We start from the raw sequence: 17,141 nt of genomic DNA on the forward strand, positions 1-17,141 counted from the left end.
GGTTGAATGTAAATTTTACCGAAAATCGTTGAAAAGTTGATTTTTTGACATAAAAAATTGAATAGCCTCCAATGTCCCACCCATCATTCATATTGCACATTCAAGCCTAGTAAGTGTATATAACTAATGTTTTTATCAGGTGTGGTTTACACTACCCATGTTGTATGTCGGAACCTCTTCTTCAGCTGGAACATTAAATATTCAGTCTACAGAGCTGGGAATGATGAATTCCTGGTTGAGTGTTGCATACCTCAGCAATGTCATTGTTGTCAGTTCAAGTTGTTCAGACAATATGTGGTGAATCTCGGTGCCAAATCAGTAATAGCTTACCGTATGTCTCATGTTTCTGCAGGAGGAGATACAACAGCTGAAAAGCAGATTGGACAAAGTGGAGAAAGAGAGGAATGAGCTGCGACTGAGCAATGATCGCCTGGAGAGCAGGGTAACTGTTCTTACATGGTGCCACAAATTGGTTACTCGTCTCTTTTATCTTGTTACCTTTTCTCATTTTTCACTCCAATAACCATAAGGAAACTTCCAATAAGTTGACTAAACAATCTGAAAAAAATATTTCTATGGAAATACGCACAGACACACATATGCGCACACAAACACACTAGCATGTATAAAGGGGGTTATTCTAGTTAATTCGGTCCCCCACTAGATGTTTTGCGTCTGCACAAAGCATTTCTGCGCATGTGCAGATACATGGTGCAAGCGGGCACGGCGAACTACATGTTTGCCGTCCCGCTACTACCTAGCAGTACAGGAGCGGGGGGCGCAGCGTTTCATCTGCGTTCCCATGGTAATCGCCAGGTGGTGCGGGCGTCTCTGATCTGCGAGCACTGGACCATTAATGATTTCACGCACCATCTATTGATTTCTCCCTGGCTGCGAATGGATGATTATGCAAATGAACCTTTTGCAGCAGTGCAGGAGATCTTGGCATGCGTGGGGGGGGGGGGGGCGGGGGGGACAGGCAGATGGTCTTTGGTGGACTACAAGGCTGTAACATTCGCATCCTCTTGCGAGTCGAGTCAACCAGAATAAGGTCCTAATTCCTATTTGCCTTTTGAGCCAACATAACAGTTTTATAGGAAAGCATGTCAGTATATGGCAGTGGTTTCCAAACACCTCCAACAGTTCTGATGATTTAGGATACCCATGCTTAGGCACAGGTGACTTAATTAGTTTTTGGTTGTACCCTCTGTGCACATTCATCGATATCCTGAAAACCTGAACTGTTGCGGTGCCTTGACAACCGTACTTAGGAAACCCTGGAAAAGGTATCACACGTATGACGCAATACTGTAAAGTTCATGTACACCTCTATGGCGTCATATGAAGCTCATGCATAGTGTATGTTTGTGGTGGTCTCATGTCATAACCACAATGGTATTTGGTTCACAAGATATAAAAAACTATGAAACCATCAGTACATGCTAAGGTTTGAAATATGAAATATGCCATGTAAGCACGTTTTGCAAGACAAAAGGATATTTTCATGTTTTGTTTTGGGGAAATCTGACCGTGCCATGTGCTAATTTACTTCTAGATCACAGAGCTGAACTCTGAGCTAACAGACGAGAGAAACACAGGAGAATCTGCCTCCCAGCTACTGGAAACAGAGACGGGTGATCGGCTGAGGGCAGAGAAAGACATGAAGGATCTGCAGGTAAAATATCTATTCCATCCTCTCCGTGCACTGTGCTGACAGTGACTCTGCTCACAGGCAAGTAACCTCCCTCTACTATTTTGGAATATGATCTAAAGGATGCAAAGGCCAAGTTGCTGACTTCTTAGCTCACTTTGTTTTATTGCTGGCCCTTTAGAGCACCTTATAAGGGCTTTAAACATTTTTATCGTAATAACTTGTGGACTTGCCCAGGGTCCTTTATCTCTTCTCATGCCGAAATACAAATAATAATCGTTTAATGGCCCTTTGTACTGCTATGCATTTACCGCATTCTGCATTTCTAAGCTAACGTTTGCTCATTAGAGGATTAAGCGTTAAATAGCACAGCGAGAATATTTATTTCAGTAAATACACAATACGTACATGATTATGTATTCCCTACTGTGCATTTAGATATCACACATGAGTCCCGATGACCATATAAAGACACAAGGCGGCTATCGTTTGTTTTTATGCTGGTCACAGGAGTCTGACGTGACTCAGACTCCTTAATGATGATTAATGAAATCCTTAATGCTTCACATTAGGAAATGCTTTATTCCTTATACATTTTCCTAATGAACACTGTGATGACACAAAGTGATGACATCAGAGTGCCTCTGTTACAGTTACATAAAAATCAGGGGGATTTTCAAACCAGGTTCATGACTGTCAGCTCGCCCGACAGCTGTGACCATGTCCCGTTCTCGGCCGGCTCTGCGAAGATTCGGCAGGCGGAATTCAATGTCCCGCCTGTCGAACGCCGAAAAGGGGGCGCGGCCGCGAGATACAGCCATGGATCGTTGAGCTGCGGCCAGGAGCTTGACAATCCACGGCCGTTCTCGTCAAAAAGGGCCTGACACAGCTTATAAAGTCGGTCCCCGTTCTGCCGAGATCCCTGTTCAATGCTGTCGGGAAAGGCAGCATTGATATGGCCCCGCCGCTATTTCCCCTGTCAAGAATATCGGCGGGGGATTGAATACCCCCCTCAGTATTTTATATGTACAGTCTTTCTACTCATACAGACTAATATACACACAGCAGTATTCTTCCATACAGAGAACCAATGATTGTGCTGAAATACTGGTATAACAAGCAGAAAGCAGTTAAGGGATAGCTGCACTCTGTAGCTTCGTTGTACTGTTGGTAATCGATACGGCAGATTGCAACCCTGCATATAAAGAGATTTTTTTTATTTTTTTAAGTTTGAGCACAATCCTTTTCTGTAGGCAGGAATATCTACATATATCTATATAAAAAAAATGTATCTGTTTACAAAATTGACAGATGGTTCTTCAAAGTCTCTTCACGCATTTAAAAAGAGTCTCTCATCCTCAGTACATACCTTTTGGAGTATACTTCTGTGCACGTTGCTCTGAAAAGCTTCTGTCGGACCATCTGGTTTATGCTAGAAATGGTTCCCCTGTCTTTTGGCCACATTCACTTGTCAGATCTGACGATGTAGAGTGGCTCTCGCAGGCCTGGCGCACAAGCATTTGTCCAGGGAGGAGAGTTGTGCTGCTAATGCGTTACCACCATCTTGGAGTGCTGAGGTTCTCTTTGCGATCGCTTTTTTTTGTGTTTGTTTTGTCACCAGTCCGGTTGGCTTTGCAGACATTTCTAATAATACCGATTACATGTAAGGCTGGGCTAGAGAGCGGAAGAGATTGGCAGCAGGCTCACTCGTCCGAGTACCTCTTGTGACTAAAGAACACTTCAGACTTGTTTTGTCTGCCAGTATTAATGTTAGAAAAGTGTTCTTTTCACATTCCTAAGTGTAGCTCCATGGAAAGAACAGACAGCCTTCATTCTTATAGAGACGCTGCGTGTTGGGTTTCCCTCTATCAAATTGCAGTTTGTTCTCAGTCACTCTGGAGTGCGCGTTTGTATCCCGCAGCAGAAAATGATCCACTTTCTTTCAGGGACCATTGCATTAATGTCTGCCATTTGTTTCACTAATGGCGACACAATTACATTTCCATAATTATCTATTTACCATTTAGATTAAGGGGCTTAAATTCTTACTTGAGCGGAAAAATAAAGCTGGTCTTATAAGTGAAATCGCTGTTTTTTTTACATTGCTTTTGTCTAATGGAAATATTTAGAGATAAATGTCTGAATCTGCACTTATTAGAAGAGTTTCCATATTGATTTGTGTGCTGCAGAATGCACCCCCCCCCCCCCCCCCCCCCCCCCTGTAGCCTGCTAGTCTGTTTCCCCATGATCTCTTATACCTTTACCTCTTCCATGAGCTTGGGTTGGCCTAGTGCCTAGCAGTGGATAATGCAACATTAAAATTGGGAATGGGACCAGGGCCCATGGGCCTGAAGATGTAATGAAGAGTAAGCAGATGCCAATCACTGAGTTTGTCGCTGCTGCCCAATCCCCTCGGTAACATGCGGGGGATGTACGCGAACACATCCCCTCACATACAGCTGAAGGGGAGAGGAATCAATTGATGGGTGGCTGTTCATAGAATCATTTATTTCCCCTTAGGAAATACAGTAAGTCAGTCTAAACTGACTTTTATTTCCGTCGGATTCCACCCCCGGCCAGCATTTTCATGGGGACACCCATAAAGCACTGGGCGTTCCCCTGCCAGCTACGCCCCCTCCCTACCTTACCCATACGAACGCCTTGGCGACTTTGGTAGTTGCCGAAGCTGTTCATACAGCAGCCTTAGATATGAGCAAATAACTTCATGCTTAGAGCCGCACCATCGGTCCAACTAATCCAATTCAAACTGAATCAGGCCCAGACTCTGCGACAGGTGTATGACATCATTACTATATAAGGGCATTCTTGGTGCTTCGGAAGTCCTATTAAAGCATGGAATAGTAGCTTTTTTTCATATTTGCCTTTATTGAGACAGCCCCTTCCCTGAACAACACGTCCGATACATTTTGCTATTCTATTTAGAAAAAGTAAAACAAATACCTACGTCTTCTCACTGCTGCCATTCTGTCCACCGGATGTTATCTGATCCTGGCCGCAGATCCGTATTTAGTCATAACGAGAGGGGTGTTTCCTTATGCTGCAAGGGCTTTATATATAGGTTTCAGATATAAAGCCAGTTTTCAGAAGTGTTAATTAGATACTTCTTGCCCTTAGCTTTTATTAAGTGAAGATTTAAAATGAAGGAACTGACATTTAAAAAGTTCTCATGCTTGTATTGTAAGTGCAGAAAGAAGAGGATCATCTGTTCATTGCAAATCAGATTTGTCCATCTCAGTTTAGGTGCTTAGGGATATACAGATCTGACCTCAGTGTGCAATGCACTAATGCCTGGTACACACCAGGACGACCGATCCCCTCAATCTAGATCCAATTCCGACCAATTGGATGTAGATTGTAGGTAGATTGGGCCCTTTTTTCCCTGTTCTGGTCCGATCCCGATCCGATGCGCCACCCCGCGGGTCGGTCGGTCGTTATTCAGATCCTACCTGCTGCAGGTAGAATCTGAAGAACGACCATACAGCCGGGTGCGGGTCGCCATCGGATCGGACCCGCTCACGGTGCACATCGTGAGCGGGTCGTGCCCCCCCCCGCGTCACCGTGAGCGGGTCGGACGAGACACTGACAACCCGCTCACGATGTGCATCGTGAGCGGGTCGTCGTGGTGTGTACCCTACATAAGAGATGCCTGGTGCCAGCTTATTTGCATTGCAGAATAATAAAACAAAAAATTAACACAAAGACTCCCAAAGTTAATAAAGGCTCTTACGACTAGGCGAGGACTAGAAGGGTTATTTAATACAGCAATATTGAATTAGGACACATCTGTATGTGGCTTACAGTATGTGAATCTGTTTGTAGCAGTTAATTTTTACCATATGATTAGAAGTATGCTAATCTATGCACTTGCAATTGCCATATACTTATATAATGTAATAAACTGTAGTGATCTGTCCAAAATGACTTGTTTCGTTGTAAGTGATTTGGCATAACACAGATACGTGTAGCTGCATCTGTCACCTTCATCATTGAATATTGCCATGTTTTTAGAATGTCCTAAAAGAAGTGTTATTTACAATTGTTTATTGTTGTTGATATTAGAGCGTTGGTTTTATCCTTTGCTTTTTTATTCAAGATCCTGAAGTTAGTCTTAAAATTTAAAAACAAATGTAATTTTTGCAAAGGCTATAAAGCATCATAGGAACATATGCTCCCCACTGTGTGCCCTAATGGGTTGTCCTCATGTCTAGGCTAAATACGATGCTCTTAAGAAACAGATGGAATCTATGGAAGTGGAGGTAATGGAGGCCAGGCTGATCCGAGCAGCAGAACTAAATGGAGAGATGGATGATGACGATTCTGGTATGTTAACCTCACATCACTCTTTGGACTGTACTGCTAAGGTTCTATGAGGATAGAGTGAGGGCTTCTCACCTCGATCAGGCCAAGCCTGACTCCAGAAGCAGTAGTCGACCTCTTTCATGTCAGGGTGTTAACCTTTTGAAACTATTGCATGTTGACCTTTTGGTGTATTCCTATTGAGTGTCTATCAAGTCACTGAAGACTCTGTCAATCGGAACCACCTTGTGTAACCCAATAATGATCAATATGTCTGCCAATGTCATGCTTAATGTACAGTATAGGGCTTGGAAATGAAAGGGCAATGGCAGCCCTCTATCACAGGACATTATTTTACTTTTCACCCCAAAGAAATGAATAAATAGGTGCTTAAACCTCCTTTAGTAACCGTGTGAGAGATGCGCAAAATATCCGCTACAAATGCCAGTGTCACTCACATTTGATACGATAATGATATTTATGCAATGGGCCCCCACCAGTCTTATAACATGTCACAGAACGGATTCGGTACGAAATCCCGACGGTCAAAATTCCGACATATATTAAATACACAGGTCAAAAAGTATACACAAGTTATTCATATTTTGTTGGTCTGTATGTTGACATAGGTCAACATAAAACCCGTGAGTGTACCGCGTGCTGTGGGCACGGTGCCTCGCTATGCTCGGCACACTATTTTATTCTCCCTCCTCGCCCTAGTGGATGGTAGGGCATGAAATTCCGCCTGTCGGCACATGTTGGTGCGACATGGACAGTCAAACGTAGTACCGCGTCCCCTCGCCATGCTTCTGGCACCCTATTATATTCCCCCTCCATGTCCGCTGGGATGGTAAAGTATGAACAAGTTAAATGTCGGTATTTTGACCGTGTCTGTATTTTGACCGTGTGGGTATTTTAAATGTCAGTATTTTGACCGTCGGTTCAATAGTTGTTGGTATCTTGACTGTCGGGATTTTGATTGTAGGTAAATTGACTGCATCCCCACAGAACAGACCTCCTAGTAACATAAATATTCAGGTTTTTTTTTTCCTAAACAAGATTTATTTGAGGAATTATGAATCAAAGAAAAAATAATGATTTTCTATGTGTAGATTGCAATTACCTAGTTTATAATTAATAGCCAATATTACTGTCTATGTGAGTTTGCACATTCTCTCATGGGATAAGTTCATGCAAATTTCCATATATATTCTAAAAAGCTTGGATCATTTTGTATTGTAGACTTTAAACCAATCTAATGACATAAGAAATGGTTTTTGTAATTTAGGGTTTACAGTATGTGCAAGATAATTGCACTTGATATTATATGTGACGTTGTGACTGTACAGTGCTTTAGCTAGATATTTTAACTCTCTCTACTCAGTTTTATTCCTCTTTTCTTTTAACTTTAGCTGATTAAAATTAGTTTTAAAAGGGCTGCCTTTGCTTTGAGTAGTTTCTTGTCGAAATCGGTTTCAGGCACACTCCATCCAGGTCTTTTTACGTTTCACCTGGCACCAATCAGATAGCTTCCCCAGATTGAGCCCTCGGCAGAGTGTAATCAGCATTGAAGTCATGTGACCAATACGATGCTCAACCAAAAGTGCCCCATTGCTAACATAACACTATTGGCTGAGCTCTGTGTCTGTCACTGCAGAGCTGACTAAGCTTTGACGATTGTTCGCTTTGGGTAGATTTATGATGGGGCCTGCATTTCAAAGATAGGTAGGGATCCCTGATGGGAAGAAATCTGTGATTGTGCCTCAGATTAAAGTAGTGCTTTGCTTATGTTACTGCCACAGGCACACACCTCTCAATCCCATCAGTGAGCCCTTTAAGAGGCAGGGTGTGGTTTGAACAGCGGGAGAACTGCAGCGACGCCAGGTTGGAGTGTACAAATATGCAGCGTAGTAGTGTCTTAGCTGTTTTCCTTTATGGTTAACAAGTTTCCTGTCACTCTGACCAAGGTGGTAGCAGGCATAGTTATTACACTGTATTCCGTTTTGGGGGTGTATATCCAACTATTATGAATTCCTGGGATTTCCCATAGAGCACTGCTTCCCAACCTCGGCTCTCGAATATCCCCAACAGTTCATGTTTTAACTCAGCAGGTATGCAGGTTTACTCATTATTCACTAAAATACATTTAGAAAGATCCACCGGTGGAGCTAATTATTTCACTCTGTGTGGAGACCTGGAAAACTTAACTGTTGGGGACTGAGATTAGGAACCACTGCCATAGAGGTAAATGGAGGGGATCTTCAATGCTTGCCATGGCCCCTCCCCTCCATTTCCAACTGCAAAGTCAGATATGCAAAGCGAGCTTCAGCCTGTAAGCTAATGTCATCTGCAAGAGGCATTACCCATAAGTAGCTTAAGGGCCACTTAGCGTATATTCCTCCAGATCACTCTCCTTTGCCCCTCACTGACGCATGCACTTATGTGCAAAGACATGACATCAGGAAGCAGCGTCATAGTGACGGGCTATAATTGGAGCCAATCTCCCAGCAAGAAGTTTTACTTAAATTCATTCACGCCAGATCTACTAAACTTGAAAAGTGATAAAATGGAGATAATGTACCAGCGAGTCCTCTCCTGTCATGTTACAGACTGTGTTAGAAAATGACAGGTAAGGCCCCCACACACTAGAATGATTTTTTGGCCGATTGTCCATTTTCCGACCGATCGTCCGATATATCGGGCAATTTTACCGATATATCGGCCGATTTTAGCGATAATCGGCAATAATCGACCGATATATCGGACGATTGGTCGGAAATCTGACATCTGACAATCGGCCAAAAAACAGCCTTTAGAAGCTGGTTGGCTGGTGATTTATCACTCTCCATTGTATCCCTTTTCAAGGCTTAGTACATCTTGTCCATAGTGAGGTATAGTCATATATAGTCAATCTCTGGGATGCTACTCTCAATAGCAATACAGATTTGTGCTTTACACTGAGACTTCATTTGTGTAAAATAGCCGGTTTTGGCTTAGCCAGGAGTCTGGTCTGCACACAATGGGCATCCGTTTCACTTAAATGAAACAACTGGGAACATCAAAACTAATCAAATGAATGTGCGATACTGGAATAGCTGTGCAAAAAGAGCTCCGTTAATGGCGTGGTTTTTCCACACACGAAGTTTCATTGATTTTTATTTTGATGAAAAGCCTAAAGACTAATATTGTCTGCTATTCCACTAAAGGTGTACTCGGAAGCATACAGTAAGCATTGTTCTTCTAGATTTCTAGATATACCGATACCCAATCAGCTGATGAGTGATGATTAACACACAGCAAATATATACAGCAGATGCAAAAATGACCTGAGCGCAGATACACCAGAGAATACTGGGCGTCATGGAATTTATTATTTGTTTATATTTGTTTGTTGTTAACTCATTTCAGTAAGTTCACAGTTGATTAACAGTCTGTGTTTAGCATGTGTCATTAATAATCTAGAATTCAGAAGCTCATTAGCAGTTTGAGTAGTTACAACATACTTAAGATGAAATTATACACTTTAGAGATGGCGAAATGAGCTGTAGCAAGTTTTGATGCCAGTGCGTCTTGTGTAATATTTAGGTTATACGTAAGGTTTTAATGTGAAGATTATCCTTAAGACTAGAGCATCGCTCCACACCAGATCCGGTCACGTAATGCTATTTTGTGTTGCCATTCCTGTCAGGCAGCCCGTAGAAGAATCCAATTACGTTGGTTTTGTAGATAGAACACAAATATCATATTCTGCAGTACCCCATATGTAACTGGTCGGAAAACAGATTCTTTGAGGTTCACAGAGTTAAAGAACCAGATACACAGTATAGCAATACAATATTCCTTTATTCTATTATAAGTGTATTGGTTAACAATATGCCTTTTTGTTATATACTGTTTTCAGTAGTCTTTACTTGATATGTTTATAAACAGTAGTACTCAGGAACTGCACCCTGGGGTGCCTCGGAGCACTTGAAGGGGTGCCCTGGGTTGGTAGCCCTGGATCAATAAAACTTATGTATGACCTCCAATCTTAAACTACAGTATGTGGACACACAGAATTCTGTCCATAACCACATAACTGAATATATATATATATATATATATATAACTAGGTGATTCATCGCGCCCTACGGGCGCTCTTCACACCGCTGTAAGGGGCTGCGCCCCCTTAATTTGTGAACATTTGTATATGAGAAATATGGTAAGAATTGTATGAAAGATGCCCTGTATTGCAACTTGGGTGTCCGCGAATCGCGGGAGTGGGGGTCGCGGGTGGTGCCGCGAATTGTGGGAGGGGGGGTCGCGGGGGGGGTGCGAATTGTGGGAGGGGGGGTTGCTGCGAATCGCGGGAGGGGTTGCAGAGAATCGCGGGAGGGGGGGTGGCGGAGGGGTGGGTTGCCGCAAATCGTGGGAGGGGGGTTTGCGGCGAATCATGGGAGGGGGGTCATGGGGGGTGTGCCGCGAATCGCGGGAGGGGGGGTCACGGGGTGGGGTGCTGTGAATCGCGGGAGTGGGGGTTGCGGGGGGTGGGGGTGTGATGCGAATCGCCACAAGAAAAAATCAACACTGAAAGGTCAACACATGTAAATGTTGACATAAGTGTGGCACTTCATTGGTGTCCATGTTGACACATGAGAATGAATATGAAAACATTAAAAAAATTAAACTTAAATCTTTAAAAACTCATGTAAACCTTTTTCATTGTCGACCATAGCCATGTCAGTGTTTTGCATGTGCCATTTAATCCTGGGGCTGCCGCGAATCGCGCGGGGGGGGGGGGGGGGGTGCCGTGAATTGCGGGAGGGGGGGGTCGTGGGGCGTGGGTGCCGCGAATCGCGGGAGGGCGGGTTCACGGGGGTTCCGGTGGGGGGTTGCCGCGAATTGTGGGGGGGGGGGTTGCGGGGGGGTGTGTGACGCGAATCGCCACAGGAAAAAATCAACACAGAAAGGTCAACACATGTAAATTGGGAACCACTGAGTTAAAGCACATTTTGCTAACATTTTGGCCAGTTTCAGATATTATTATAAGCGGGTGCAAAATGATAGTGGAACAAAAAGTAGAAGCTCAGTGAAGTGCAGGACATTAAAGTCTCATACAATTACACATGCCATTTTGTCCCATACAAATACACCCATATTTTTAACTTCCTGTTTCATGTTATCTGAAAACTTCTACATAAAGAACTATAGCGCTCATATCTTCAGATTGCTCATAGAGAACTCTGTGTGTTTAAATTGTGAAATTATTGATATCACACCCCAAGCCTGTACCTAAAATGCTTGGATCATTCACACATGCCTAAATCCATGTTTTATAAATACACATGAACTAATTGTGATTCGCTTGATTTGCATAATTATTGCTACTTTTCTTTCCGCATTAGTCTTGTTTCCAGTATTGTTAGCACCCAAATCCCAGTTTTACAGAGATGCTTCTTCAGAGAACAAAACAACTGTGTTATAGATTTTCTTTGCATTGTCATCCTCATATGAAACCAAACATGGGAATCCAACTTCATTTATGTTTTACAATGTGCATTTGAGAGAGATAAATGATTTCATAATAGTTAATTCCCTTCCACATTGTATTTCTTCAAGTGTTTTAATGTGTTTTGGTTTCAAAATGGTCAAAATGTTTTTCTTTTTGGTCCCACTTTTATTTTCTCCTTTTCCCTACAGGCGGAGAATGGCGGCTGAAATATGAGCGATCTGTGCGCGAAATTGACTTCACAAAGAAGCGGATGCAGCAGGAGTTTGAGGATAAACTTGAAGTAGAACAGCAAAGCAAGAGGCAGCTGGAACGTAGAGTAAGTCTGAGCAGCCTTTGTGTCTATTCATCTATATATATATATATGATACAAGACTCATGTAGTTCCTCTTTTCTGCCTGTGGTGTCGCTCTCTGTCTTGTCTTCTAGCACACACTGATCTGTATTACAGAACTATGATACAGACCAGAGTGTACTAGAAGCAACAAAACAGAGCGACACCTGCTGGCAGGAAAGTGGAACTGCAAATATTTTGTAGAAGATGCAGGGTGCTACGGTAAACACTATGTCATTGACTAATTTATGTGTAATATAATTTTTATTGTTCTATATTCTGTTACCATGTTTTACAGCATTGTACATTGAAAGGTTCATGATACAAATACATTGCATATATTTAACCCATTCAAAATATAGAAGTCATCAGCCAGTTTTAGCTGGCGGTGGCCAAAGTGTTTGTGTAACTACTGTGTCAGGAAGAAGCATTATCAGCTGTCAATATTAAAGCAGCAGAATATAGTTATAATGGTGTAGGGCTGTATACATCTATTAGAAGGTGCTGTAATATACACACAGTATGGAAGGCTTAGTTGTTCATATGCCTGATTATGGGGGGAGTTCAATGTGGGGGCATGACTGTCGGGCTGGCCGGACAGCCGTGCCCCTGTCCTGGTCTCGGTATGCTTGACTGAGATTTTGCAGGCGGGATTCAATGTCCTGTTTGGCGCGGGTCGAGAAGGGGGTGTGGCTGCAATTCCCAGCCATTCTCGGAGAACGAGCCCGACTGTTTGTGATGACGGGATCGTTCTGCTGAGATCCCCTGTTCAATGCTGTTGAGGAAGACAGCATTGAATAGGGCCCCGCAGTCATATCTCCCGTTGGGAATGGCTGCAGGAGATTGAATACCCCCCCTATGAATTTGTGCTGTGCAACTCAAGAATAACGATCACTGTGCAGATTGAAACTTGTACAGTACCTCCTTGTTTTTTAGGTGAGGGGAAGGGGCATGCAAATGCATGTTTGTTTAAATGTGAATTACAGCAAACCCACACAGAGACAAAGAAACCAGGGTCAGTAATGGTCACCTGAGGTCTAATACAAATACACAATGTTTGATAGGCAGCACCAACTAGCCACTACGGTTTGGCCAATTGTAGATTTACCTCTGAAGCTCCAAGGGGATTGACCCTGTATTGTATGGTTTGTGACCGTACTTTTAAATACATTTTTTTTTTTTTTTTTGCATGCTCGAAGGATTATTACATCAACAAGTTTATATATACATACAAGATACCACCTCACTTGCCATTCCTAGGTTGGGGTGCAGTGGCCACAGTTTGCATCCCATTTCTGGGAATGACGAGTGCGGTGATTTCCTGTATGTATATCTTTGGGTTAATTTTTAATTAATCATTCTGTGATCATAGCTTTCTCACGCACCCCAGATACGCCCATTTATCTTAAACCTGTGACAGCTGCCCCCTTAGTGCTAATTCAGTAGTTGTGTTTGTGATTGTCTCACCTTTAAAAGCCATACGTTTTTTGCAGGTGAGCTGTAAACCAGGAAACAAGCACATGTTCATTTTAGTTATAATATGTCTGCAGTTGCCAGGTTCTAAAGAGTCTTGTTGTTAGAGAAGGAATTGCTGTGATATGGGGTCCGTTGGCGATTGGCTGCAAGCTTAAATGCATTGATCAATTCTTTAACTAAAACCCCATTATTTATTTGATTATTTGTGTATTAAGGTGAGTTAGTTTATTATGGTGAGTGTTGAGCCTCCTGTTTGTTTAACAATTTTATATAGGTTTTTATTTAATCCAGCATGGTTACTGGCATTTACCAATAAATAGCAACATAATATAAACAGAAAGTCCAGTAGATAATAGAAGGAAGGCTAAACTAAACCCAGGTACTAAAGGAGCATACAATTTGAACCTTTAAGTTTAAATTGCATTGCATCTAGTTCAAATCGCGTGTATTATTTGCCATGTGAACCGCATTCCTGTGTAGTCCATATGGCAAGGCAAAATAATAAGTGTAGGCAGGTATTTTAGTACAACATCGCATTGGGTCTATTTCAAATTACACACTGTGTAGGGAATCGCATGCGATATGTACTTTACATATTTAAATTACATATTGTAGTCTATTCAAAATCTTAGCACACATCTAGTAAGTAAGTTTTATTTATATAGCGCACTTTCTCCAACAGGACTCAAGGCGCTCCTGTGTGTGGGCACCATAAAGGTGCCCATACATGGAGCAATCCTGCTTTGCGAGGCGATGTGTGCTCCCATGCATCGCACAGTGCAAAGCACATAAGTATGTGCTGTGCATACTCTTTTGAACTAGATCGCATACTGGTTTGAACTAGATCGCATACCGGTTTGAACTAGATCGCATACTGGTTTGAACTAGATCGCATACTGGTTTGAACTAGATCGCATACTGGTTTGAACTAGATCGCATACTGGTTTGAACTAGATTGCATACTCTTTTGAACTAGATTGCATACTGGTTTGAACTAGATCGCATACTGGTTTGAACTAGATCGCATACTGGTTTGAACTAGATCGCATACTGGTTTGAACTAGATCGCATACTGGTTTGAACTAGATCGCATACTGGTTTGAACTAGATTGCATACTCTTTTGAACTAGATTGCATACTCTTTTGAACTAGATTGCATACTCTTTTGAACTAGATTGCATACTCTTTTGAACTAGATTGCATACTCTTTTGAACTAGATTGCATACTCTTTTGAACTAGATTGCATACTCTTTTGAACTAGATTGCATAATCTTTTAAACTAGATCGCACACTCTTTTGAACTAGATTGCATACTCTTTTGAACTAGATTGTATACTTTTTTAACTAGATACGATGCGATCTAGTTCAAAACGCACGGAGCTAATTGCTCTGTGAATGGGCACCTTAAGAGCTTACTGTACAGTGGGCAGCTGTATGAAGCAGTGACAAGGGAGAAGTAAGCCAGTGGAGAAGTTGCCCATGACAACCAATCAGCTGTATAATTTTATAGTATGTAAATTCGCAGCCCTGCAATCAGCGCTTAATGGGCCCCTATGTGTACTGAATAGTGATGTCACTGATACAGTAAAAATACACTTCAATATAAGGAAATCCATGTTCTACCATAGTTTTAAATGCGCTGTACATACCTAGAATTTATTTATTTGGAGTGAAGCGGACAACAGGCTCTCCCCACCTTTGCCTTGTAGTGAGGGCTTAGATCTGGGGAAGATTCATCCTGAGCACAGTGCTTTGGTCTGAGGAATAACCAGAATCTTTTCCTTTTAGCTTACAGATCTGCAGGCAGACAATGAAGAAACACAAAGAACTCTGCAGCAACTAAAGAAGAAGTGCCAGCGGCTAACATCTGAGTTGCAAGACACCAAGCTTCATTTAGAGGGACACCAGGGGCGCAATCATGATCTTGAGAAGAAGCAACGAAGGTCAGTGATTTCATAAACTGCACTTGGTTTAGTGCTGCATTTATAAAGAAAAATGACCTACAGTACATAACCCTTTGAGTGCCAAGTGAATTTGTCAAAATTGATTTGAAAATTGCCAAGCAAACGTTTATTCATCATAATGATCTGTACTGTTTACCTTATATAGGAAATATAATCTTTTTTAACATTTTTTTTATTTGAATTTATATAATAAATGTGAGCGACACTGGAATTTTTAGCTGATATTTGTGCATCTCTCACAGAGATGTTGGCGCTCAAAGGGTTAAGTAGTAAAGTGTGTGTGTGTGTGTGTGTGTGTGTGTATATATATATATATATATATATATATATATATATATATAGATAGATAGATAGATAGATATCTATATATATATATATAGATATATATATATATATATATATCGTAGAAGAAATGGGCACTCACCAAGGTCAAGGTTTCAACTTTTCAACTTTAATGCATACATAGTTTCGGTCTCCTCAAGACAATCATCAGGAATTAGTATAACATGTCAGCAAAAACATCAGACCGGCAACATGGCATCCATCCTCCAGGCAGGACACGTATATGTATAAATATAATAGCAGAGAGCACTCACCATTACCAGCTATATCAAATATCCAATAACTTATTGGTTACATAGCACCACTGTTACAAAAATGTCCGATGTTTAGTCCCATTGTGGACCTTTGTGAAGGCTAGTAAGAACTCACAACCAAACAAGTGGAGGGGCAGCAGATAACTGAAGTAAAAGCATACCGAATTACATAAGAAACGATGCAACTTACCAGGTGAGAGTAATAGTAATCATTAAGCGTGGCAGCCAGGCTGGAGCACACACCTGGTAATTCAACAGAGCATTTCCTCTTTATTCTATAATGTCTAAAAAATATATGTTTGTGAATAATATTCTTTATATAGCTTCAATATGCGCTAATAGTCTGTCCTGACTACTGAACACCCCAGATTGGCAGCTTGGGCTTCAATGGAATTTGAGCACCCATATTTAAACCGTGCATAAGGATGGGATCGCCTTCAGGACCCCTGCCTTCAGTGCCAGCTCTCAAATAAAACTACGTACCTACTGCAGCGGGATAGTCATATTGTGGTTGCCATGGAAATTAATTGTGATATCAGGTTGGGGTTGCGTCTACGTGTTGGGAAAAGCCGATCCACTTTCCCTGGTATCTCTGCATTGATTGATTGCTTATAATATTGATCTTTTTCCAGCTGGCATATCAGCAAGTGTTAAATCGCTACTATAAGTCATACAATCCTGTAGAGGGAATGCTACCGAACAAAATCACCATTTATCCTTCTAAAGAAAGAAAGAAAGATGTGTTTTGATAGAATAAGGAATTTTTTGTTTGCTACAGTAAGTAGTGTAGATACAGTATATAGTACAGTATATAGCCTGCTTCACCTTGGATTGCATATGATAAGCTGCACAGCAGTTCATCATATGCGATTCTTAAACAATGCAAATGCAGGAAAGGTTTCATACCACCCCTTGCCTGCATGTGTGTTGACATCCAACTGCAATGCAATCACAGTGCAAGAGTAGACGTGGTGCATTGTGCGGTGTCCTTCTGATGCTGCAGCTGATAAAGTCTAACCTTACTCAGTCTGCCTGCCACAGCCCGGCTTATGAGGCGAACAAAACTTCACCTTGCAGCACAATCTTTGGCCTGGCCACTCCTGAGGAACGCCCCCGTTTCCAGAAATGCTGGACGCCCCAGCCCCCCGCGAATGCCTCTTCCTTTCACTCAGGAAAAGACATTCACTATTCTGTGCGGTGATTGCAGGACCCACCCTGCACACATGCATAATGGGACCGGAGCATGTGCGGAGCCCCCCCATTGGCTTATTCCATCCAACATAAATTAGCCCCATACTGTAGTTTATTTAGAAA

General features: G+C 42.1%; 1 protein-coding gene across 13 annotated transcripts in view; it reads left to right on the top strand.

Moving 5' to 3' along the window:
- Positions 1 to 17,141, top strand: part of MYO18A (myosin XVIIIA) — a 315,102-nt gene that overhangs the window by 227,085 nt on the left and 70,876 nt on the right. For all 13 annotated transcript variants that reach the window (XM_083172333.1, XM_083172334.1, XM_083172336.1 and 10 more), the window contains 5 exons: positions 353 to 442; positions 1,556 to 1,675; positions 5,881 to 5,992; positions 11,648 to 11,775; positions 15,056 to 15,210. In XM_083172333.1, coding sequence (XP_083028459.1) covers positions 353 to 442; positions 1,556 to 1,675; positions 5,881 to 5,992; positions 11,648 to 11,775; positions 15,056 to 15,210 — 605 coding nt within the window. The remainder of the gene's footprint in view (positions 1 to 352; positions 443 to 1,555; positions 1,676 to 5,880; positions 5,993 to 11,647; positions 11,776 to 15,055; positions 15,211 to 17,141) is intronic.

The sequence above is a fragment of the Crinia signifera genome, chromosome 2 (assembly GCF_055691185.1).
Source record: "Crinia signifera chromosome 2, ASM5569118v1, whole genome shotgun sequence".
In the NCBI taxonomy this organism is placed as follows: Eukaryota; Metazoa; Chordata; class Amphibia; order Anura; family Myobatrachidae; genus Crinia; species Crinia signifera.